The sequence below is a fragment of the Chelonia mydas genome, chromosome 6, assembly GCF_015237465.2.
Source record: "Chelonia mydas isolate rCheMyd1 chromosome 6, rCheMyd1.pri.v2, whole genome shotgun sequence".
In the NCBI taxonomy this organism is placed as follows: domain Eukaryota; kingdom Metazoa; phylum Chordata; order Testudines; family Cheloniidae; genus Chelonia; species Chelonia mydas.
This window is the reverse complement of record NC_051246.2, coordinates 12,896,393-12,922,426: the sequence shown is the minus strand read 5'-3', so window position 1 is coordinate 12,922,426 and position 26,034 is coordinate 12,896,393. Positions and strand designations below refer to the sequence as shown.

The 26,034-nt window shown below is 47.1% G+C and overlaps 2 protein-coding genes across 2 annotated transcripts; both read left to right on the top strand.

Annotated features, from left to right (window-relative positions):
- The first annotated feature begins 13,573 nt into the window (after positions 1-13,573).
- LOC102945601 (protein ZNF783) lies at positions 13,574-17,303 on the top strand. Its single transcript, XM_037899149.2, has 4 exons — positions 13,574-13,695; positions 15,166-15,292; positions 16,634-16,744; positions 17,106-17,303. Exons 2-4 carry the CDS (start codon positions 15,166-15,168, stop codon positions 17,117-17,119), a joined length of 252 nt encoding a protein of 83 aa, XP_037755077.2. The 5' UTR covers positions 13,574-13,695; the 3' UTR covers positions 17,120-17,303.
- A 2,717-nt stretch (positions 17,304-20,020) lies between these two features.
- Positions 20,021-25,470, top strand: LOC122461361 (zinc finger protein 429-like). Its single transcript, XM_043549456.1, has 2 exons — positions 20,021-20,180; positions 20,750-25,470. Exon 2 carries the CDS (start codon positions 21,082-21,084, stop codon positions 22,183-22,185), a length of 1,104 nt encoding a protein of 367 aa, XP_043405391.1. The 5' UTR covers positions 20,021-20,180; positions 20,750-21,081; the 3' UTR covers positions 22,186-25,470.
- The last annotated feature ends 564 nt before the right edge of the window (positions 25,471-26,034 follow it).

Below are 26,034 nucleotides of genomic sequence, written 5' to 3'. Positions count from 1 at the left end.
ACCCTAGATTCCACAGGGAATTTCTGAATTAACGCTCTAGAAAGCTGCCTCTGGCTTTCTACAGGCTCTCTCACAGCCCTGTCATGAGAGGTAAGGGATAAGGTCCTGCCTCCCGCAACTGCTTTGGGGAATCCTCTCAGAGAATCAGTGCAGGGCTTTATGCATCTCTACAAATGGATCACTTTGCGTGGTGTTGTCAAGAAGCTGCACACCCCTTGGCAGCTCTTTTTAGAGCAACATTAACTCCCACGGGGATTTCTGCTTTAAATGCTCCAGGCCTGAGGGAAGGATTCTGTGGAAAACAGGCCTTTCCCTTGCTCCAATCCAGGCTCTGCTGTTCTGATGCTGCAGAGGCTTGCAGGTTCCTGGAGAGCATGCTGCAATGCCAGCAATCCCATGCTGCCTCAGCCCTGGGGACACGTTCTCTCTCTCCCTCAGCACCTTGCAATGGAGGGAAGAAAAGGACACGTGAGATGGAATCTCTCTCTGGCTTACAGATAACCCGTCCTGCAGTAACACAAGGGTGGACTCAGGGGAATGCTGTGCTGCAGTGTATGTGCCCTGCAAGATATCACTCATGAAGGGAAGCAACACCACTCTTGGCAGCGGAATCTGGGCAGTAAGGAAGAGGAGTTGGAAATTCTCCATGGGGAGGAGAAATGGGAAAACCTGGTGGGACAATGCGTCTGACTGGAATGTTCGTGTCGCTGGTTACAACCCATTGAGGTAGGGGAGAGAGGGTAAAAAAAGTGGTGGGCAGGGTGGCACTTTCCATTAGACCAGCGGTTCTCCAACTATGGGTCAGGACCCCAAACTGGGTTGCAACCCCATTTTAATGGGGTCCCCAGGGCTGGCTTAGACTTGCTGGGGCCTGGGGCCAAAGCTGAAGCCCAAGCCCCACTGCCTGAGGCCGAAGCCAAAGCCTGAGGGCCTCACCCCTGGGCAGTCAGGCTCAGGTTGCAGGCCCCTTGTCTGGGGCTGAAGCTCTTGGGTTTTGATTTTGGCCTCCCCACGCAGGGTGGGGGGACTCAGGCTTTGGCTTTCCCCCCGCACCTGGAGCGGTTGGGCTCGGGAGGGCTCAGGCTTCGGTCCTCCCTCCTGGGGTCGTGTAGTAAGTTTTGTTTTGAGAAGGGGGTGGGAGTGCAATGAAGTTTGAGAACCCCTGCATTAGACACATCATTACCTGTTTTCCGTTCTTGGTTCTTGAGAACCCCAGGACCTCAAATGGATAGGGATCAATCTGCTAACTAACACAGCCCAGCAGATGAATCGGTGCGGGGCTGGCACAGTTCACTGAATCCAAACCAGAGAGCAAGAAATGTTTCTCCTTTTGCACCTGTCTGTGACTTGTGGGAAGAAATTAGGTTAGCACGGGGGACTTCCTATCTGGAGACGGACCGGGGAGGTCTCATGTAGCCAGGAATAAATCATCCTTGGAGATTTTGAAAAATTATAGATACTTTTCTAATACAAAGCTTGTACCCAAATAGGGGTGACTCTATTCTGGGCCTCCTTGTGGTGGATAAAGATGAGCTGATCACTGGACTGGATGTCCATGGTTGCTCTGGGGCCAGTGATCATGACTTGACTGTAACAGCCAGTAAGGAGGTTTTGGAACAAATTGATAAATTAAACAGCAATAAGTCACCAGAACCAGATGGTATTCACCCAAGAGTTCTGAAGAAAGTCAAATGTGAAATTGCAGTACTACTAACTAACTGTGGTATGTAACCTGTCCTTTAAATCAGCTTCCGTACCAGATGCCCGGAGGATAGCTAATATGACACCAATGTATAAAAAGGGCTCCAGAGATGCTCCCAGCAATCACAGGCCACTAAGGCTAACTTCAGTACCAGGCAAATTGGGTGAAATTAGAGTAAAGAGCACAATTATTAGGCACATAGATAAACACAATTTGTTGTGGAAAAGTGAATCTGGTTTTTGTAAAGGGAAATCATGTTTCACGAATCTACTAGAATTCTTTGAGGGAGTCAACAAGCATGTGGATAAAGGTGATCCCGTGGATATAGTGTACTTTAGATTTTCAGAAAACTTTTGACAACCTCCTTCCCCAAAGGCTCTGAAGCAAAATGGGGTAAGATGAAAGGTCCTCTCTGGGGTAGGGAACTTGTTCAAAAGCAAGAAAGAAAGGGTCTGACTAAGTGGTCAGTTTTCAGAATGGAGAGAGGTAAATAGTGGTGTCCCCCTGGGGTCTGTACTGGGACCAGTACTGTTCAACATACTCCTAAGTGATCTGGAAAAGGGGTAAACAGTGAGGTGGCAACATTTGCAGATGATACAAACCAACTCAAGTTAGTTAAGTCCAAAAGAGAGTGCAAAGTGTGACAAAGGGATCTCACCAAATTGAGTGACTGGGCAACAAAAAGGCAGATGAAATTCAATGTTGATAAATGGAAAGTAATGCACATTGAAAAACATGATCCCAACTCTACATCTAAAATAATGGGGTCTAAATTAGTTCTTACACCTTAAGAAAGGGATCTTGGAGTCATTGTGGATAGTTGTCTGAAAACGTCCACTCAGTGTGCATCGGCAGTCAAAAAAGCGAACAAAATGTTGGGAAGTGATTAGGAAAGGGATAGACAGCAAGACAGAAATGAAATATTGCCTCTCTATAAATCCATGGTATGCCCACATCTTGAATACTGGAGCTGGTCCCTGCATCTCAAAAACATATATTGGAATTGGAAAAGGTCCAGAAGAGGGCAACCAAAATGATTAGGGGTGTGGAACAGCTTCCATATGAGGTGAGATTAATAAAACTGGGGGGAGTTTTCAGCTTGGAAAAGAGATGACTAAGGGGGGATAGGATAGAGGTCTATAAAATGATGACGGCTATGAAGAACGTAAATAAGGAAGTGTTATTTACTCCTTCTCATAACACAGGAACTAGGGGTCACCAAATGAAATGAATAGGCAGCAGTCTTAAAACAAACAAAAGGAAGTATTTCTTCACACAACACACGGTCAACCTGGGGAAACTCTTTACCAGAGGATGTTGTGAGGGCCAAGACTATAACAGGGTTCAACGAAGAGCTAGATAAGTTCATGGAGGATAGGTCCATCATTGGCTATTAGCCAGGATGGGCAGAGATACAAAACCATGCTCTTGAAGTGTCCCTAGCCTCTGTTTGCTGGAAACTGGCAATGGGTGACAGGGGATGGATCGCTTGATGACTACCTGTTCTGTTGATTCCCTCTGGGGCACCTGGCATTGGCCACTGTGGGAGGATAGGATTCTGGGCTGGCTGGACTCTGAGGGAAACACAAGGGGGTGACACTTCCTACCACCCTGCTATTGTCCGAAGTTCGCAGTTTATCATAGGAAGCTCTGAAGGGTGTCAACTCACTACATGGCACCTCTTCACAGCAGGGCGTGGCATGGCAGCTCTCTCCTTCTTCGGGTGGCAGCTGCCTGTGTAAGGCTGACAGATCCCAGTCGTCGGTGGGCGGGATGGAACCGGGGACCTCTGGAGCTTAGTTCATGGGCCTCTACAGCATGAACTAAAAGCCACCTGGCTGTTAGCGAAGGCTGTAGAGAAGACTTGTTTTATTTCTCCCTCTAAGTGGTCTTGGTGCCACTAGCTGGGACACACCACTGCACCCAGAAGGTGTGTGGGTTACATACTTCCCCTGGCTGAGGAAGCGCGTCCTGGGAAGTCTCTGAAGCTCAGTTGTAATCCTGGATGACCCCTGTAACGATGCGGCCTCTGGCGGGACACTACTGAGAGTATCAATTCAGGACAAATTGCTTGGAGCAGGGCAGTCTCAGCCCAAGGCTGGGTGTCCTTTACTATGAAAGCACACCAAACCAGCCATACAGAGAGGACTTTGGTTTTACCCCACTGGCTAATTGGAAGTCATACAAACAATTCCCTCAGATATTCCAGTTCCTTGTATCACCACCAGCACCACTCCTTATGGGGATGAATGGTTATGAAAACCAATACCCCAGTAAAAGAAAAAAGGTTCTCTCAAAGGACCCCAAAGGACCAAGCCCCAGATCCAGGTCAATAGACAAGTCAGATCTTACCCACAAATCATGCTGTTGCAAATCCTTTAGCATCTAAAATCTAAAGGTTTATTCATAAAAAGAAATAAATATAGATGTGAGTTAAAATTGTTAAACGAATCAATTACATACAGCAATGGCAAAGTTCTTGGTTCAGGCTTGTAGCAGTGATGGAATAAACTGCAGTCACAAATCAAGTCTCTGGAGAACATCCACAGATTTGGATGGGTCATTCAGTCCATTGTTCAGAGCTTCAGTTTGTAGCAAAGTTCCTCCAGAGGTAAGAAGCAGGACTGAAGACAAAATGGAGGGGTTTTCAGGGCCTTTTATATCCTCTGCCATGTGGAAGGACCCTTTTGTTCTTACTGTGGAAAATCACAGCAGCAAGGTGGAGTTTGGAGTCACATGGGCAAGTCACATGTCCATGCACGACTCCATTCTTTACAGGTGGAGCAGCCATTGCTCACATGCTACCTTGAACGTTCCCAGGAAGGCTTCTCATACGTGGATTGGAGTCTCCCAAGGTCAATTGTGAGTTAAGTGATTCTTGATTGGGCACTTAATCTGAAAATTGCTTTCTCAAGAAACTGACCAAATGCTTCACTAATGCTACTTAGAATCAAACACATTGAGATACAAGTACATAGCCAAGACTCATAACTTCAAACACAAAAAGGATACACACATACAGATAGCATAATCATAACCAGCGAATTACAGCCTTTTCGTAGACACCTCACATGACCTCCTTCGTACAAGATTTGGTGCAACTATAGGACCTTGGTTGCAGCAATTATCTATATGGTCACAGTTCATGTCAATAATGTCACAACCCCTCACTTATAACACTGATACACCCCGATCGTCAGTGGGCAGGATCAAGCCTGGGAGCTTAGTGCATGAGCCTCTACAGCATGAGCTAAAAGCCAACTGGCTATTAGCTAAGGCTATAGAGCAGACTCATTTAATTCTCTCTCTATGTGGTCTCAGCACCACTAGATGGGACAGAACACCACACCCTGGTGCAACAGGAGCAAGTCCTCCCTTCCCTCAGGGAGACGGACCTTCAGGTAGTTGCTGAGGAAGAGATCCTGCCTTCCTTCTGTGCTTCTCTCCTTTGTACCGGCAGGGTTGGACGGCCTTTTCTCACTGTGCTGTGGGGAGCAGGTCCTGGGTACTAAGAGTCTGAAGAAGCTCTCAAGGACTAATTTTTAAAAATATTTTTTATGAGTGAATTGGGAGAAAACATATAATCACTGCTGATAAGATTGGTGGGTGACAAAATACTGGTGGAGTGGCAATTACTGATGAGGAGAGGGCAGTGATACAGAGCGATCTGGCTTGTTTGGCAAGCTGGCCCTGTTCAAAGAAACAAGTTTGACCAGAGCCAAATGCAAGGTCCTACACCTAGCAACAAGGCATGCCAGCCACATCTACACAATGGGGACATGTATCCAGGAAAGCAGTGACTCTGAAAAGGATTTTGGGGGCCAGAGTGGAGAAGCCACTCAAGATGAGCTCCCAGTGTGATGCTGTGGTGAACAGGGCTAAAGCCATCATCAGACGTAGGGGCAGAGCCATGAGTAGGACAGGGAGCTGTAACGATGCTGGTTCTGGCAGGACCCAGCTGAGAGTGCCAATTCAGGACAAATTGCTTCAAGCAGGGCAGTTAGAGTGGAAAGCTGGTTTACCTTAGGTGTGGGTTTTTCCACATCTAAGGCAAACCAAACTGGCCAAACAGAGAATACTTCAGTTTTACCCCACTGGCTAACCACAAGTCACACAAGCAATTCCCTTGGACACTGCAGTTTCCCAATATCACCGCCAGTGCCCCTCGTTATGGGGATGAATGGTTATGAAAACCAATACGCCAGTAAAAGAAAAAGATAGCATAATTAGAATCAGCCAATCATAACCTCTCCATGGACCCCTTACATGACAATCTTTATATTGGCTGCAAAAGTATAACAGTGGTCGCAACAGTGATCAACAGAGTTACAAATTATGTCAATAACGTCACGGGAGGTGACACGGCATCAGTGAGACTGACATTGGAATATGGCCTCCAGTTTTGGTGTCCTCATTTCAAAAAGATGTTGTGAAATTGGAGCTGGGGCAGCAAAGAGCCACCAAATGCTCTGCGGGCTGGAGAAAAACACCTTCTCGGGAGCGACATTTCTGAAAAACTGAGTGGAGCACTGGGAGCAGCGTCTGATGTTTTACGGTCTAGCCGGCTTGCTTCCGAGAATGAACACTCCTTGAGTGGGGTGATCCACAGGGAGTAGCTCAAACCTCCAAAGTGCCTGGCCAGCGGCAGGACATTAGCACAGCAAGGGAGGGGTGTGGCCGTGACATCACAAAGGCCTTTTGCAGGACCTCAGACTATTGGTCCAAGGTGGTGGGGAGGTGGTGACTTCACAGAGAGATGCTGACATCAGCCAGGCAGGACAGGGGCGAGGGGCCAGGGAAACCTCGCAGACCCGTGTGGCTTTGCTTCAGCAAGTCTCCTTCTCGAGGTCTCTCTTTGAGGACTGAGAGAGTATTAGGGTTCACGTACGTGAGCGCGAGGAGGAAACTCTTTCAAGTTTTCTCCTTTCCTTTTACTGATTTGAGTAGAAACTAGACATCCCTGTTTAGAAGGTAAGAGCCTCCTCAAGGTTTGAAACCTGCTCAGTCTGATCCATCTGGTGACAGCTGAATTCTAGGCGTGGACAACACGAGTTTAAGGAGGCAGAATTTTATTCCGCACCTAGAATTTTGTCCCTTAGAATCACTGGGGACATTAGGGTTTGTCCTTTTTGTTTCATCTTTTCCTCCATCCCTCCCTCCTTTCTCTTCTTCTCTTGCTTCTTTTGTCCTTTCTCCTGTTCCCCTCCCAACACCAGGAGGTGTGTGTGTCGCGGGGGAGTGCTCTGCAGCTCCCATTGTGGGAGGTCTCCCCAAAAATGTGGGTCTGAAATAGTGCTCGGGCAGTGATCCCCACCAGTGACCTGGGCCATCCTTTGGGCTCTCTGGTGAGAACCCTCAGCCTCCCGTCCTCAGACTCTACCCTGATTGGCTGAGCAGGGGGTTCTTGACAGGGAGGAGACTCAGGTCCTTGTTGTTCTCTTTTAAGACCAAGTAAATAAGTCATAACCAGTCATATGTTTGACGAATTTTGCTGCTTCTCTGCATTAATTGTCTCTGAGCAGTTCATGATTCTCTCTAACATAGAATCATAGAATATCAGGGTTGGAAGGGACCCCAGAAGGTCATCTAGTCCAACCCCCTGCTCGAAGCAGGACCAATTCCCAGTTAAATCATCCCAGCCAGGGCTTTGTCAAGCCTGACCTTAAAAACCTCTAAGGAAGGAGATTCTACCACCTCCCTAGGTAACGCATTCCAGTGTTTCACCACCCTCTTAGTGAAAAAGTTTTTCCTAATATCCAATCTAAACCTCCCCCATTGCAACTTGAGACCATTACTCCTCGTTCTGTCATCTGCTACCACTGAGAACAGTCTAGATCCATCCTCTTTGGAACCCCCTTTCAGGTAGTTGAAAGCAGCTATCAAATCCCCCCTCATTCTTCTCTTCTGCAGACTAAACAATCCCAGCTCCCTCAGCCTCTCCTCATAAGTCATGTGCTCTAGACCCCTAATCATTTTTGTTGCCCTTCGCTGGACTCTCTCCAATTTATCCACATCCTTCTTGTAGCGTGGGGCCCAAAACTGGACACAGTACTCCAGATGAGGTCTCACCAGTGTCGAATAGAGGGGAACGATCACGTCCCTCGATCTGCTCGCTATGCCCCTACTTATACATCCCAAAATGCCATTGGCCTTCTTGGCAACAAGGGCACACTGCTGACTCATATCCAGCTTCTCGTCCACTGTCACCCCTAGGTCCTTTTCCGCAGAACTGCTGCCTAGCCATTCGGTCCCTAGTCTGTAGCTGTGCATTGGGTTCTTCCGTCCTAAGTGCAGGACCCTGCACTTATCCTTATTGAACCTCATCAGGTTTCTTTTGGCCCAATCCTCCAATTTGTCTAGGTCCTTCTGTATCCTATCCCTCCCCTCCAGCGTATCTACCACCCCTCCCAGTTTAGTATCATCCGCAAATTTGCTGAGAGTGCAATCCACACCATCCTCCAGATCATTTATGAAGATATTGAACAAAACCGGCCCCAGGACCGACCCCTGGGGCACTCCACTTGACACCGGCTGCCAACTAGACATGGAGCCATTGATCACTACCCGTTGAGCCCGACAATCTAGCCAACTTTCTACCCACCTTATAGTCCATTCATCCAGCCCATACTTCTTTAACTTGCTGACAAGAATACTGTGGGAGACCGTGTCAAAAGCTTTGCTAAAGTCAAGAAACAATACATCCACTGCTTTCCCTTCATCCACAGAATCAGTAATCTCATCATAGAAAGTGATTAGATTAGTCAGGCCTGACCTACCCTTGGTGAATCCATGCTGACTGTTCCTGATCACTTTTCTCTCGTGTAAGTGCTTCAGGATTGATTCCTTGAGGACCTGCTCCATGATTTTTCCAGGGACTGAGGTGAGGCTGACTGGCCTGTAGTTCCCAGGATCCTCCTTCTTCCCTTTTTTAAAGATTGGCACTACATTAGCCTTTTTCCAGTCATCTGGGACTTCCCCCATTCGCCACCAGTTTTCAAAGATAATGGCCAATGGCTCTGCAATCCCTTTCGCCAATTCCTTTAGCACTCTCGGATGCAACTCATCTGGCCCCATGGACTTGTGCACGTCCAGCTTTTCTAAATAGTCCCTAACCACCTCTATCTCCACAGAGGGCTGGCCATCTCTTCCCCATTTTGTGATGCCCAGCGCAGCAGTCTGGGAGCTGTCCTTGTTAGTGAAGACAGAGGCAAAAAAAGCATTGAGCACATTAGCTTTTTCCACATCCTCTGTCACTAGGTTGCCTCCCTCGTTCAGTAAGGGGCCCACACTTTCCTTGGCATTCTTCTTGTTGCCAACATACCTGAAGAAACCCTTCTTGTTACTCTTGACATCTCTTGCTAGCTGCAGCTCCAGGTGCGATTTGGCCCTCCTGATTTCATTCCTACATGCCCGAGCAATATTTTTATACTCTTCCCTGGTCATATGTCCAACCTTCCACTTCTTGTAAGCTTCTTTTTTATGTTTAAGATCCGCTAGGATTTCACCGTTAAGCCAAGCTGGTCGCCTGCCATATTTACTATTCTTTCAACTCATCGGGATGGTTTGTCCCTGTAACCTCAACAGGGATTCCTTGAAATACAGCCAGCTCTCCTGGACGTGAAGAAAATTTCCTTCTGCACAAAACGGCGTCTTATAATAAAAACCCTTAGGAATGAGTAAATACAGGTGTCACTAGTGTTCAGCGTTAACAACAAAAGCAGGAATTGGTTATTTAAAATATTTGTAGTATAATAACTAGCAGCTTTTTTGCTTATTTTGCAATTTCAGAGTTAAAGTGAACAAGTGCAACATATATCAACTGAGTAAATGTCATCTCATTAATGGTGAACCACACATCTTTTTTATTACACTGGAGGTTAAGTCCAATCACAGACAAATTCCAAAATGTGACCCTCAGCTGTTTCCACCAGCGATTTCTGTGCATGATGGCAAGTAAGTTGAGAGAAAACAAAATGCATTTGCAGTGTTATAGAATCATAGATAGAATATCAGGGTTGGAAGGGACCTCAGGAGGTCATCTAGTCCCACCCCCTGCTCAGAGCAGGACCAGTCCCCAACTAAATTCTCCCAGCCAGGGCTTTGTCAAGCCTGACCTTAAAAACTGCTAAGGAAGAAGTTCCACCACCTCCCTAGGTAACGCATTCCAGTGTTTCTCTACCCTCCTAGTGAAAAAGTTTTTCCTAATATCCAACCTAAATCTCCCCCACTGCAACTTGAGACCATTACTCCTTGTTCTGTCATCTGCTACCACTGAGAACAGTCTAGATCCATCCTCTTTGGAACCCCCTTTCAGGTAGTTGAAAGCAGCTATCAAATCCCCCCTCATTCTTCTCTTCCGCAGACTAAACAATCCCAGTTCCCTCAGCCTCTCCTCATAAATCATGTGTTCCAGTCCCCTAATAATTTTTGTTGCCCTGTGCTGGACACTTTCCAATTTTTCCACATCCTTCTTGTAGTGTGGGGCCCAAAACTGGACACAGTACTCCAGATGAGGCCTCACCAATGTCGAATAGAGGGGAATGATCACATCCCTCGATCTGCTGGCAATGCCCCTACTTATACATCCCAAAATGCCATTGGCCTTCCTGGTAACAAGGGCACACTATTGACTCCTATCCAGCTTCTCGTCCACTGTAACCCCTAGGTCCTTTTCTGTAGAACTGCTGCCTAGCCATTCGGTCCCTAGTCTGTAGCAGTGCATGGGATTCTTCCGTCCTAAGTGCAGGACTCTGCACTTGTCCTTGTTGAACCTCATCAGATTTCTTTTGGCCCAATGCTCTAATTTGTCTAGGTCCCTCTGTATCCTATCCCTACCCTCCAGCGTATCTACCACTCCTCCCAGTTTAATGTCATCTGCAAACTTGCTGAGGGTGTAATCCACAGCATCCTCCAGATCATTTATGAAGATATTGAACAAAACTGGCCCCAGGACCGACCCCTGGGGCACTCCACTTGATACCGGCTGCCAACTAGACATGGAGCCATTGATCACTACCGGTTGAGCCCGACAATCTAGCCAACTTTCTATCCACCTTATAGTCCATTCATCCAGCCCATACTTCTTTAACTTGCTGGCAAGAATACTGTGAGAGACCGTGTCAAAAGCTTTGCTAAAGTCAAGGAACAACACGTCCACTGCTTTCCCCTCATCCACAGAGCCAGTTATCTCGTCATAGAAGGCAATTAGATTAGTCAGGCATGACTTGCCCTTGGTGAATCCATGCTGACTGTTCCTGATCACTTTCCTCTCCTCTAAGTGCTTCAGAATTGATTCCTTGAGGACCTGCTCCATGATTTTTCCAGGGACTGAGGTGAGGCTGACTGGCCTGTAGTTCCCAGGTTCCTCCTTCTTCCCTTTTTTAAAGATGGGCACTACATTAGCCTTTTTCCAGTCGTCTGGGACTTCCCCCGATCGCCATGAGTTTTGAAAGATAATGGCCAATGGCTCTGCAATCACATCCGCCAACTCCTTTCACACTCTCGGATGCAGCGCATCCGGCCCCATGGACTTGTGCTCATCCAGCTTTTCTAAATAGTCCCGAACCACTTCTTTCTCCACAGAGGGCTGGTCATCTCCTCCCCATGCTGTGCTGCCCAGTGCAGTAGTCTGGGAGCTGACCTTGTTCGTGAAGACAGAGGAAAAAAAAGCATCGAGTACATTAGCTTTTTTTTTTCCTCTGTCACTAGGTTGCCTCCCTCATTCAGTAAGGGGCCCACACTTTCCTTGACTTTCTTTTTGTTGTTAACATACCTGAAGAAACCCTTCTTGTTACTCTTAACATCTCTTGCTAGCTGCAACTCCAGGTGTGATTTGGCCTTCCTGATTTCACTCCTGCATGCCCAAGCAATATTTTTATACTCTTCCCTTGTCATTTGTCCAATCTTCCACTTCTTGTAAGCTTCTTTTTTGTGTTGAAGATCAGCAAGGATTTCACTGTTAAGCCAAGCTGGTCGCCTGCCATATTTACTATTCTTTCTACACATCGGGATGGTTTGTCCCTGTAACCTCAATAAGGATTCTTTAAAATACAGCCAGCTCTCCTGGACTCCTTTCCCCCTCATGTTATTCTCCCAGGGGATCCTTTATATTAAAGTACTGTACTGCATCTTTTCAGATACATGCATTGACTGTTCAGAAAAAGAAATATCCCAAGGGCAGATAAATCCTTTGCCAGCCCTTTCTTTAACTCCTTTCCATGTAACTTGGATATAAGATTAATAGTAAAAATAGAGTTCCAAATATTGATTAGTTCAGTAGAAAAAGTGATTTGAATAAACATGAGCACTTATTAAAGCCAAGGTGCTGTCAGTACAGGCACAAAACTGTTAGGATAACATACAACACTGGGAACCATTTTGTACGTTTCCAAAAACTTGATCAAACTGAGCGTTGGCATTTCCGTGATGGAATTCTGGAAATTAGAAGGAAAGGAATTGGAGTTATTATTGCACAGATGAAGAGTTCTCCAAGTAACTTGAAAAGGAAAGTGTACCAAGCCACACTACTACTGTGCAACTCTCACAGCAACATTAAAGCCTGGTTTAACTAGTTGTAGTGTGTGTGGGAATAGGGTTGTAATATCCCTTTAAGTTGTTTGTGAGCCCTCTGATGGTACTTACTGTGGTCCATGTTTTAGAAGACATCTGAAATCAGTCTGACCACAGTGTGCACTAAGCTAGGTCTTGTATGTTTGTATATAAATAATAAAGATATTTTTGGGGGGCCAATTTTGTCTGATAGTTTCTTCAAATAATTTTTGTTGTGCACCATGCAGAAGACATGACACTAATTATAACATTTTAGGTATTTATACAACTATGAAATAAGTTCTGATAAATGTAGCCATTTTTCCTGTTCTTAATTTGGCTAAGAAGGAAGCAGGGCTAGTCCTACAGACTTCTTAAATTGTAACTCTTGTCAATATAAACCATGTAAAAACATTACATCTGGATCTGCAACAATTTGGTCAACTATTGCTTTTGTTTGATTTTTTTTTCATGCATGTGGTACGACTACTGTCAAATAGATACAAATTAGAAACTCAGGTATGATATTTAGCAGAGTGTAGCCCAGTCACTCGAATTTCACCTCTGGGAATGATCTTCTCTCACCTTAATGGCACTTAGAATATCCTGAAAAGTATTTTCTTACTTACAGCCACTCACATCCCAGCTCCAGATCTGATTAATTATTAAATAATTTATTAATTTACTAATAGACACTGTTATGAAACTCAATCCATATTTATTCTGGTGAAATGTTTGAAAAGGCATCTCTCACACACTGATGAATTACTCAGAAATGTTCTTTGCACCAGGGGGCTGCAACTCAGGGAGCTGGGGTGCAGGTGCGGCAGCACCCCCAATTTTAAGTGGTTTCCATCCTACACACGGCGTCGAGCCCCCCCACTGTAACATTGGTGCGATACCCGCCTTTGCACAAGGGATGGGAGCCACCAACCAACAGGGAACCGACTTCACCTCATCTCCCCTAAAAAGAAAAGGAGGACTTCTGGCACCTTAGAGACTAACCAATTTATTTGATCATAAGCTTTCGTGAGCTACAGCTCACTTCATCCGATGCATCACGATCATCCATGTTGCATCCGATGAAGTGAGCTGTAGCTCACGAAAGCTTATGATCAAATAAATTGGTTAGTCTCTAAGGTGCCACAAGTCCTCCTTTTCTTTTTGTGGATACAGACTAACATGGCTGCTACTCTGAAACCTGTCATCTCTCCTAGTGGCTCCCCCTGCAACTCGCTTCCCGGACCGAGATGATTAAGGGTTAAACCCACAGAGCTCGGGGTCCTCCACAGCCTAGACAGGCCCAGGAATGACTGCGCGAGGGGGGCGGGCTAAGGGAGGGACCTTCTCGTGCCCGCCCCGGAGACCCGGGGGCCGAGCGCGGCCCGAGCGGCGCGTGCGGGAGCGAGCCCCCTCTGCAGGCTGCAGCCCCGGCGCGCGGGGCGGTGAGCGGGGCCCGGGGCGGCGCAGCCAGAGGCGGCCGCGGGGGGAGGGAAGCGGCCGCAGAGGCTGCGAATCGCTGCCCGGGGGGGAGGCTGCTGGTGCCGGAGCCGAACCGCGCCTGGGACCGGAGCCACCCCCCGGGGGCCGGTCTGTGCAGCGGAGCCCGGCAGGGTCCGCGCCCCAGCCAGCGACAGCCCGACCGAGCCGCCCCAGCTCGCTGACGGGGGCAGGCGGGACCCTTCCCCGGGGAGGGGCTGCGGGGGCTGCCGGGTTCTGACCCCTCCCCGCAGAGCAGGCACCGGCCGGAGCTGGGGGGCGGGTCCGTTCGGTCGGTTCCTCTGGCCTGTGCCGCGGGGGCTGGGACCGGCCCGCTCGGGACACCGGGCTCGGCGCCGGGCTGGGGCCGCTGCACACACCGGCGATGGGAGGCGCGGGGGGAGGCTGCTCGGGGTCCGTGGGTACCGCGGGGGGAAGGTTCCTTCTGTGAGCGCCCCATCGGGCAGCGTGCTGGGGATTCAGCCCGGGACCTCCAGCGCGACCAGCCTGGGCTGCTCCTGCTTGAGCTGCAGCTCTCTGGCTGGGGCTCCCAGGGTCTGTGCAGATGGCAACTAAAACCTGCAGCCGGGCTGTGCCAGCTGATGGGGCTCAGCCTAGGGGCAGTTTAATGGCAGTGCAGACATTTGGGCTCCTACTGGAGCCTGGGCTTTGGGATCCTGCTCTGTGTAGCTCAAGAACAAATAAAGTTGGTCCAATAAGAGATGTTACCTCCCCCACCTTGTCTCTGTAATATCCTGGGTCCAACACGGCTACAACACTGTAACCCTAATTCTCGCCCAAGAAAGAGGGCAAGCCCAGGGAGGGAGCACCTGGGGAGTGAACCAACCCTGCACACACCCCACAATGCCACTCCAGTGCCCCACATTCACCCTGCAGTAGTGGCTCCAGCAGGGCCCTATGAGGCTGGCTGCGCCCAGCTCCATCTCTGGGCATTGCATCATGGCTGGAGGGGCTGCAGTGCTACTCAGGTTTGATCTGCCCAGCCCTCCACCATGGTGACAGAGGGTCAGGTGTGCAGGCTACATGTAAGTGGGGCTGTGACCTGGTGCTCCAGGTTGCTGTGACACTCACTGACGTTTGGTCTGCCTGTCTCGTCATGACAGAGGGTCAGGAGAATGAAGCCTCAGCAGTGGTGCAACTCTTTGTGACAGGATACAACACCCACAGCAGGGGGCCAGGCCCAGCTCTCGGCACCACCACTGTGTGGTGAATCACAGACACAGAAAACACTGTCCATTACTTTTTTTACACTGTGACAAACCTGCACCCATAATAATGGTACAAACTTTCAAACCCCCCGCCCCCCGCGCCCTCCCAGTTCCATGGACTACTGTACTTCTGCATCATCTGCAACAACTCTTCCTCTACCAATGTGTAAACTTTGCCATGCTGAGTTGGGTTGTTTGTCCTTTCAGATGTCGCTGACGTTTGAGGATGTGGCCATGTATTTCTCCCCAGTGGAGTGGGTGCTGCTGGGCGAGGAGCAAAGGCAACTTTACAGACATGTCATGTGGGAAAATTACCAGACTCTGGTTTCATTAGGTGAGGAGCTGTGTCTGTGAGATCAGGGCCCCACTGCACTGAGACACCGTAACTGAGATGGAGCATTGGTATGAGTGGTTGGGTGGAGAGGTGTCTATGGGAGGAGGGGTGCATGTGTGTGGATGGATAGAGGCATGTTTAATTGAGCAGATCAGCCAGTTCATGGGGAGACAAGGTGGGTGAGATAATATCTTTTATTTTGCCAACTTCTGTTGGTAAGTGTGAGAAGTTTTTGAGCCACACAGAGCTCTTCTTCAGGTCTGGGAAAGGAAAGCTTCTCTCTCACCAACAGAAGTTGGTCCAATAAAAGGTATTACCTCATTCACCTGGTCTCTCTAATGTCCTGTGACTGATAGGGCTATAACTACACTGCATATCTTCAAGGGGACGCACTTCCATGCATAGTCACTAGGGCTCCACAGTTTAAGGCAAGAGAATTCTGGCTCTTGTAGTTCCCCAGGCTGAGCACATGAGCAGAAAAGGGCCGTGTGTTCTGCAGGCTACAGGACGAAAGGCCACCAACACCACAGTTAAGGAGAAAGACAGACTGGGTTCATCTAAGCTGGTATACAAGACCAACACCACGGCCGTGGTTTGCCTGGGTCAGTTGACTCAGGACGTGGGACTCAGGTTGGAGGGCTAAAAATTGCAGTGTATATGTTCATGCTTGGATTGGAGCCCGACCCTGCTGCAGTCCTTAGGGGAGTGGAGGCGGGGCTAGGGCGGGATGGGGGCTTTGGTGAAGGGGTGGAGCAGGGATGGGGCTGGGGCAGAGCAGGGGCTGGAGCAGCATGCAGCTGCGTAGGGCACCAGCAAATTTGGTGCCCCAAATTTCCAGGTGCCCTACGCAGCTGCATATTTTGCATATAGGTAGGGACAACCCTGTCTGGGACCCTCCCTCCAAATATTCACTCAGCAATTTTGCAGTCCCACAGCCCAGGCCCCTCAAGTCCAAGTCATCTGATCCAGGCCAGGCACAGGTGTTTAATTCCTATGTAAACATATCCACAGGAGGGAGAGGGGTGCTGGGCCATATTAGAGTAACTTTCCTAGGACAAGGAGAAATATCCCACTTTTGCCACATGTGTTTCCCCCAATCCATTCAGACACTGCAGTCCTCTCCAGCTCCCCTTTCCATAGGTGCCAGGTTGTTTGCAACTCAATATCCCGCCACTACCGGGCACCAGGAGTTTTGACCATAAGCTGCAGTTCATGTTTCCATGGAAAACAATTGCCTATTAGCCTTCACAATTAGCTCATAGCCTAATTGGCACAAATATTGCATATGGAGCTGCACAATGTTCTTAGAAGTTCTTAGGGGTGATGCTTTTCTCTAAACAGGAATCCAAACCCCCAAGCCAGTGGTGATCTCCAACATAGAGCGAGGGGAAGAGCTGTGTGTCCAGGGTCCCACAGAAGATGATGAGGACGTCCTGAGTGGCACCTGCCCAGGTGAGGAAGGAGTTAAAGTGTTGAGCAGGGAACAAATGATAGCTTAAAGGCAGCTGGAATCCTGATACATTTTGGCCAAAGTGACAATACATCCGGGAATGTTAATTTTTAGTCTAATGTCGTTAGGTTTTTTTAGAACAAAAAGAAAACGAGTACTTGTGGCACCTTAGAGACTAACCAATTTATTTGAGCATAAGCTTTCATGAGCTACAGCTCACTTCATCGGATGCATGAACAGTATCACGTTGTCGGTTTTCATTCAATTCATGATCCACTGTAATCACCACGTTGTTTTCTGATGCGCTGCTGCCAAGCCAGTTATCCCCCATTTTCTATTGTGCATTTCATTTTTCCTTCCTAGGTGAACTATTTTGAACTTGTTTCTTCAATTTCACCTGGTTGATTTCAGACCAATTCTCCGGTTTGTCAACATCATTTAGAAATCTAATCCTGTCCACCAAAGTGTTTGTAAGCCTTCCCTGGCTGTCTGAATCATTGTCCGAGCAGCACTTGGGAATCTCCCTTCCGAGTTCAGGCCCACTTTTGTAAGGACCCAACATTGTTCCATTGCTTTTTCGGGCTCTGGATTGACATTAATAAGGGATTTCGTTATTACTCTCCAGGGCTGGTTGGGAGGCAACATCATGTTGTGGGAGTGAGGAGACCTGGATTCTATTCCTCATTCTGCCACTGAGCTGCTGGCAGACCTTGGACAATGTTGTATTAATTCATATAGACTATAAGGGCCCAAAGAGACAAAGGTGTTAACATGACACTGTTATGGCCAACATTAAAGAGTGTTAAATAAGATTTGGGGTTTGGAATACAGAGACAGATGCCTGCGTAGTACCGTGGAGAACACCATGAAAAATTCTTTCTATTCTTTTATTAAAGATATAGAAAAAGAAGGAAAAAGAGTTAAGGCATTTGAAATGTCAGGTATGACCTAAGAACTTTTATTTTGACAATGTCCCTTGTTTCCTTTCCCTTTACCCGGACAAATTCTTCAGACAAAAGGCCTCTGTTTGAAAGTCTTTTTGATGGTATTAAAGATGGTAATAACTGTCCTTTTGGGGAAAATAGAAGCAGCTAGTTGAAATGGGCTGGAGCTGTTGCTGATATTATTAAAATCCGATCTTGTTTCCTGGAAGACAAAAGAAGATAAACCCACTCAAGACTGAAGAGAAAAGAACAGCATGGATAGAACATGTGGCTTCTGGCTCAGGTTTACTCTTACTTGCCGCTTCATGGCTGGAGAAACACAGGCACGGCACACGGTCTGATCAGCCAATTGGAGACCTGCCTGGCAAACCTGTCAAGCGTTAGTCTGTTCTGGACAATGCGTTTGGCTGCCTCTTTGATCACAGGCTTAAAACAAGGTTGCAAACTATGACAGTTTTTGCCACCTAAGCGAGACTCTTATTTACTAGAAGGCAAAGGGAGAAGAATAAGAAAGAGAAGAAATATGGTGGGTGTCATAAATATAAAGGGAAGGGTAAACCCCTGTAAAATCCCTCCTGGCCAGAGGAAATCTCCTCTCACCTGTAAAGGGTTAAGAAGCTAAAGGTAACCTCGCTGGCACCTGACCAAAATGACCAATGAGGAGACAAGATAATTTCAAAAGCTGGGAGGAGGGAGAGAAACAAAGGGTATGTGTGTCTGTCTATATTTTGTCTTTGCCGGGGATAGACCAGGAATGAAGCCTTAGAACTTTTAGTAAGTAATCTAGCTAGGTACGTGTTAGATTATGATTTCTTTAAATGGCTGAGAAAAGAATTGTGCTGAATAGAATAACTATTTCTGTCCGTGTATCTTTTTTGTAACTTAAGGTTTTGCCTAGAGGGGTTCTCTATGTTTTGAATCTAATTACCCTGTAAGGTATCTACCATCCTGATTTTACAGGGGGGATTTCTTATTTCTAATTACTTCTATTTCTATTAAAAGTCTTCTTGTAAGAAAACTGAATGCTTTTTCATTGTTCTCAGATCCAAGGGTTTGGGTCTGTGGTCACCTATGCAAATTGGTGAGGCTTTTTATCCAACATTTCCCTGGAAAGGGGGGGGTGCAAGTGTTGGGAGGATTGTTCATTGTTCTTAAGATCCAAGGGTCTGGGTCTGTAGTCATCTAGGCAAATTGGTGAGGCTTTTTACCAAACCTTGTCCAGGAAGTGGGGTGCAAGGTTTTGGGAAGTATTTTGGGGGGAAAGACGTGTCCAAACAGCTCTTCCCCAGTAACCAGTATTTGTTTGGTGGTGGTAGCGGCCAATCCAAGGACAAAGGGTGGAATATTTTGTACCTTGGGGAAGTTTTGACCTAAGCTGGTAAAGATAAGCTTAGGAGGTTTTTTTCATGCAGGTCCCCACATCTGTACCCTAGAGTTCAGAGTGGGGGAGGAACCTTGACAGTGGGGAATGGAAAGAATTCAGGAGGGTTAGGAGGGACGGGAACAAAAATCTCACATTCCAGGTGATTTTGGGTAGTTAGCCAGAACTGGTAACGGTGGCAATATCCTCCAGCTCCCTTTCTCTGGTGCAGTCTTGTTAAGACATCTCTTAGGATTAGGATGAAGAAGATCATGGGTTCCAAAATAGGATCAGGGTGGCAGCATGATGGTATCGCTCACTGCAGCAGTTGTTGGCACGCTCCTGCAGTTGCTGTTTTTTCAGTCAGCAAGGGTTGCATTCAGTCCCGCTCCTTTATTTTCCCCAGAAAGTGTTTTCATTTGAGAAACCCCAAAAGGAAGTAATGGGCAAAATAGACCAGCCCCTCATTGTTTTTCTATCAGGCCTAAATTTTAACTCAGTCATTTTGGTTCGTTAATGTCCAGTTCCACAATTCTCTTGTTTACAGCCATCCTTTTAACACTGTCCTCGATTTGCATGTAGGCCTTTATTATTTGGACTAGTTCCATCATCTTGTTTATATTTTGCACCGTTTCCCATCAGTATTTATTGTTATAGGATATTGTAACACTATAAACTTTCTCACAGTTTTTACAGTTAAACTGCCAATTAGGGTAAATTTGTGGGCCCAATTATTAAAACAGCAAGTTACTCCTTTGACTCAGGTTCTCTCCCACCTTTTCTGTATTTAGTATATAAGCTCTTCAACATCAGGGCGATCTCTCTCTAATTTTGTGCAGCACCTGGTGCTATAGAACCAAGATCTCAGTTGCGCTGCCACAGTACAAAATAACTGTTGAGCCCCAAATAGCTTCCCCTCTTGTGCATTGTGGAACCCGCTGTCCAACAATGACCGTAAATGAGTAATTTACAGTGCAGGGGAAAGGGCTTCTCTCAGTGATATTCATTCGGTCTATGTGCTGTCAACCAAAGACCTTGGTGCGGGTTTTCCAGATGCGGAGGAGACCTGGGACTGGTCAGCAATTGAAAGCTCTTTGGGCTTCTTCCTCACACAGAGCTCTTCCCCTGGAGAAGGTAGGGAACCAGCTCTGCCCTTTCCACCAGAGAGCTTATTTCAGGAATCGTCCATCAGCTGCAAACTCTCCCCTCACAGAGCATTACAATAGGGATTGAAGCCCAAGCACAAGAAGTGCTACAGCTCCTCACCCTGACATCCCCCTAGAAACCCCATCTCTCCCCTTACGCAGATTCCCCCAGTCTCTCCCCCTCCCCCATTTTCCACAGAACATGGAGCCGTTGGGATCCCATCACAGTGTGAGTGTTCCGTGTGTGTCCCTCGGGAGAGGGGTGTCACTGCTGGTGTGAGACGGGCCTCAGAATAGGGAGAGAACTGTGGGGGCTGATTTTCACATTTACTTGTGGGGCTATTATCAGGGCCTATGGGACACTGACCTTCTCCTCCTCCCGCAGCGCTGGAGCTCCTGGGAGTTTGGCCTCTTGCACTCAACTGCAAAGGGTCAGCCGTGTTCTGAGGGGAGGGGTGTGGAGCTTTCTCAGGCATATCCCCCTACTAGGAATATTAGTGGTATTCCTTTGTGAGCAGCACAAGAAATAACATCTGTATTCTGTTCCCCACCAAGCAGGGGCGAGGTACCTGAGCAGGGCTGAGGGGCAGACTCCTGAGGAATGGTGTGGCAACCTGGAGCCACTCAGGCCTTTCCCAGGGACATCAGGGAAGAGGCATTCCAAGAAATCTGAGCGGGGTAGACACGACAAGAGGCAGTGCAGGCCACAAAGGCAGAGGAAAAATCTGATCAGAAATGAGCCAGCAACCTCAGTAGGCCATCAGAGGAGATCCAGACCATACCTAAAGCTTCCTGCAGAGGTTAAAGCTGAGCCCAGAAAGAGCCTATTTACCTGTCGTGTGTGCAGAGAAGAATTCAAGGTGCAAAGAGACCTGATAAGCCACCACCGGATGGTTCATAGGAGACAGGAACTGTATCACTGTAGTGAGTGTGGGGAGAGCTTTAGGAGAAAGAAGGAGTTCAGAGTACATGGGAAAGCTCACAGAAAGAAGAGAGACCATCCCTGTTCTGAGTGTGGGAAGATATTCCACCAATTATCGCATCTCATTGCCCACCAGAGAATACATACAGGAGAGAGACCCTATTGCTGTGCTGAGTGTGGAAAAAGATTCTTCCATATATCAGCTCTTAACATCCACAAGAGAGTCCACTCAGGAGAGAGACCCTATGCCTGCGCTGAGTGTGGAAAGCGATTTATGGATTCATCAACATTTCGTAATCATCAGGCAATCCACTCAGAAAAGAGACCCCATCGCTGTAACCAATGTGGGAAAGGCTTCAAAGTTATATCAAGTCTTACTAGACACCTGAAAATCCACAGCGAAGAGAGACCGTTCTTGTGCCATGAGTGTGGGAAAAAATTTTGTCTACGAGAACATCTGATCAGACATCAGAGGATCCACACTGGGGAGCAGCCCTATTGCTGTGCTGAGTGTGGGAAAAAATTCAGTCTCCTTCAAAGTCTCAGGAGACACCAGGAAACCCATATTACGGGGAGACTCCATCGCTGTGCTGAGTGTGGGAAAATATTCCGTCATCCAGAAAATCTCTCTAGACACCAGAGAGTCCACACTGGGAAACTCCATCGCTGCACTGACTGTGGAAAAGGCTTTGTCTATATACATCATCTCAAGAGCCACCAGAGAATCCACACTGGAGAGAAACCCTATTGTTGCACTGAGTGCGGGAAAAGTTTCACCCAATTGTCAGGCCTCACCAACCACCTGAGAATCCATTCAGGAGAGCGACCCTATCCCTGCACGCAGTGTGGGAAGCGCTTTGCTCACTCATCATCTCTCACTGAACATCTGAAAATCCATTCAGGAGAGCGACCATATTCCTGCATTCAGTGTGGGAAGCACTTTGCTCGCTCATCGTCTCTTACTCAGCATCAGAGAACCCACCCAGGAGAGCGACCATATTCCTGCACTCAGTGTGGGAAGCGCTTTGCTCGCTCATCATATCTTACTAAACACCAGAGCACCCACTCATGATAGAGGCTCCTGACCCTTGTGTTCAATGGAGGGAACCTCTTCAATCTCTCACTTCACCCTGTTCCCAAAGCCTGTAAAAGAGGGAGAACTTGCTCCCACTCTGAAATGTTCCCACCGCTGCACTAAGTAGACACGAGTTTAGGTGCTGGGTTTGTTAAAATAATTTGTATGGTCCTGGAGATGGGAGCATTTAAGCCAAGAGGTACTGAAACATTGCATTGTGGGCATTATGGGCTGCAGCTAAGAGAGAGATGACTGGAGCCAAGACTGCACTTTGTAGGTCCTGGTTTCTCCCAAGCCATTTGTCCACTGCGGCTCCCATCCTCTCAGGCTCCACCAATTGAAGTAATTGTTTTATTTCTTCTGGGATTTTTCTGTTTGGAAAAAGGAATAATGGGTAAAGATTCTGGCAAAGACTGAAAAGGAGCTTTCATCTCCATAGTTAATGAAAGATTGTGACATCCCCTGTGTGCCCCTCATAGTACTGAATCAAAAGGAAGGTTGTTTTGATTTGGCTTTGAGAGAAAATTATGAAGCAAGGTGTCCTGATAGTTGGCTTCATGCAGAATGCAGCCAGGGTCCTGTCTTCACACCTAATTGCCTGGCAAGCAATACCAGCTAGGACCGGAAGGTTGGAAATCGGAGTTTCCGGATCAACAAACAGCTTGCCATTTGGTTATGGCCTGCCTTCCTTGTCATGTTGATGGTACATGCAAATGCTTGACATCTATGGATGCTGCTGTCATGATTAGCGTGACTACATCACTTACCCATCATCTGATTCATTGTGCCATCAGAAGTCATACACCAGAAAAAAGGCAAGGGCAGGGATGAGAGATGTCAGTTACTTCCTATTATAATGGCTTTTTTTTTAAAATAACTCAAATTTGTGTTCCTGCATGAGTTAGTGGCACTGTAATGCCACCTAGGGCTTGTCTACACTAGAACTCATCGCTTACCAGAACACTCATCCACATCCCTGTGCGATGTAAAATATACTATCCTAAGCACTGGTGTAAACTGAGCTATGTTGATGGGAGAGTTTCCCTGCCAACATAGCCATCGCCTGTCATAGAGGTGGAGGTGTTCTGCTGACAGGCAAGCTCCCTCCCATTGGGTTAGAGCGTCTTGAATGCTAGCTTGGTGTCTTGAACACTAGCGGGAGCTGTAGCACTTCTAGTGTACATTAGCCCTAACGCTTAGGGCTTGTCTACACTACCTGCTGTATCGGTGGGCAGCAATCGATCCAGCGGGAGTCAACACCGGTACTCCACCAGAACGAGGAGAACAAGTGCAGTTGATGGGAGAGCGTCAGCTATAGACTTACCGTAGTGTCTTCACTGCGGTAAGTAGATCTAAGTACATCGACTTCGGCTACACTATTCACCATTGTTGAAGTTGTGGTATCTTAGATGGACCCCGTGCGGTAGTGTAGACAAGCCTTGACAGGTACCCGGATCTCAGCCTTGACACCAAGTGGCAAGGAGTGCAGGAAAATCTCTCTGGGCAACTTTGCTCTGCTTTGCAGGCTGGGACTCGGGTTTGCCACTTGTCTGTGTTTTCTGTAAACAACTTGTGGAGTTGCAGTCCCAGCCGAGAGTGTGACATGGGTATGAAACATCTAGGGGTCATGGGGCAAGGGCAGAGGTGGGATCCTGCATGGGAACAGGCAGCCCAGAGAGCATTGTTTCAGGAGAGAGAATCCTAAATAGAGAGGGAGAGAAACTAATCTCAGCAACATCCACAGTTCAAACTGAGCAGCAGTACCGGGCCATTGTCTCCCTGTTCCTCAAGCTGAGGTAATTTGTGGCCATTCTTCTCTGTCGGAAGGCGATGATGAGATGGGACTTTATGTCACTGTTGTCTCGTCGTTCCTGGAGGGAATAAAATAATACAAGAGAAATATGAGTCTGAAATGGCTGCACTGCCGTGTAAGTGAAGATCTGCAATCTTCCCTGCAGTGCTGACTTTATGTTCCAGTCACTCTTGGGAGATGATGTTTGGGAGAAGCATCCATCCTGCCTTTCTTTCTGGAGCTGGTTATGCCAGCTGCAGTTCAGCTCAGTTGTAATCTCCTTTTAACCATTATTTCTACTGAAGAAATGGGGGTGTAAGAACTCTGAATGAGTTAAAATCATCCAGAAAACTCTGTGCTCATGCTAAGCTTTATTGTACAAATTTACTAGTAGTTCAGTTGTTCTCACCTTTGTTCATTGTGCATGCGACATCTGTCAGACACAAGATGTATGCTCTGTTAAGGTTTGCCAAATATGAACTGTGTGCGAGGTACAGTTGATGCAAATATTTCTATGGTTTTATGCTACTTGTGTGCTATGGCCTACTACTAGCTAAACTGCTGTGTGCATAATTAGATAAGAAAAGGTGTGTAAGGTCTGCAGAATCTGGACTTTTCTGTCTTGTAAATGAGGAGAATACAAATATGAGCAAAACTGAGCTCATAGTTTGTAACAGAGTGAAGAGGTATCTGCTGCATAACATTTCTCCAAAGCGGGTACATACTTACCTTTCTGTATTACTGTGACAGTCTGTATCTCTGTGTTCACCGCTTACCAGGATAATGATCAATTTTGTACAAAGTATGCCTTTTGAGGTATTAATTTAAAATTCATAATGTGCTGAACATTATTGTCTTGTGAAAATATGGGAGGCAACATTCTATGTAAAGTTATATGATTCTACTGTATGATGTTACTTAGACATGTCATAGTTCTGGAGAAAACCCACAGACCTGTTCTTCAGAGACAAAAAGGCAGACTGACCTCTCAGCCAAATAGCAGCTAAATCGAATGGACTTTCACCTGGTTAAGTGGCTGTTATTTGGTTAGGGGAAAGGGTGTGAGTGAGAAATCTGCATTTTAACAAAGGAACAGCTTAAGGTTTCCGTCTAGACAGACCGTATGTCTCCTAAAATTCGGCTGGGGATGATTCTTTCACAAGAGAATGAACTATAAGAAAGGGGAAGAGGTGCCCCCAAATAGTCCTCTCTTTCTCTCTGCTCATGGCATCAATGACACCTGAAAGACAAAGAAAGTAACACCTCACCTGGGGAGGGTCCCAAGCTGAAAGGATTCCCGCCAATAAAACTAATACAATAGGTGGTGAGAGAGACTTTTGTTTTGAATCCATTTAGCTAGTTACTTTAGATATTAGTTGTGTTTTACCTTTTATTTTATAACTAATCCTGACTTTTATGCCTCATTTCTTGTAATCACTTATAATCTTTTTTCTGTAGCTAATAAACTTGTTTTATTGTTTCATCTAAAACAGTGTGTTTGGATTGAAGGGTTTGAGAAACTTTATTTGAGACCAGGATTTGTGCCTATCATTTTCTGTTAATAAAATGATGGAGTTTATATGAGCTTGTATTGTCCAGAAGAAGGCTGGACAGGACCATGTGTTAGATTTCTGGGGGAAAGTCTGGAACTAGGAATTGGCTGGTGTTGCTCTGCAGTGTAATTCAGGAGTCACTGGCTATAGGCCCCATACAGTGTTGCTGGGAGTAATTTACATGCTGGAGGCTGTGAGAGCAAACCAGGAGTGGTTGCTTTCACAGCTAAGCAGTGTAAAAGGCACCCCTGGTTGGAGACCAGATGGGATACAGCTGTTCAACGTTCTGGATGGAACCGTGGTTAAAGTCACAATTCTACTGACTTCATTTCCAATCAATAAATCAGTTGAGTCTGGTTACCTGACATTTCGGCTCACTATCAAACCCCAAAGTGAATAGGAGATTGTGCCTCTCTCTCCTGCTGGTGAACCTGAGCTGTGCTGTGACTAACCCACCTGAGGAGTACATGTTAGCTAAACAATTTGCCAGCCCCAAATGGT

Bases quoted from the DNA above. Each gene is read 5' to 3' on its own strand.
- LOC122461361 (XM_043549456.1), top strand. From the start codon at position 21,082: ATGGTTCATAGGAGACAGGAACTGTATCACTGTAGTGAGTGTGGGGAG.
- LOC102945601 (XM_037899149.2), top strand. From the start codon at position 15,166: ATGTCGCTGACGTTTGAGGATGTGGCCATGTATTTCTCCCCAGTGGAG. The intron at 15,293-16,633 runs GTGAGGAGCTGT...TTCTCTAAACAG, and splicing joins CCAGACTCTGGTTTCATTAG to GAATCCAAACCCCCAAGCCA.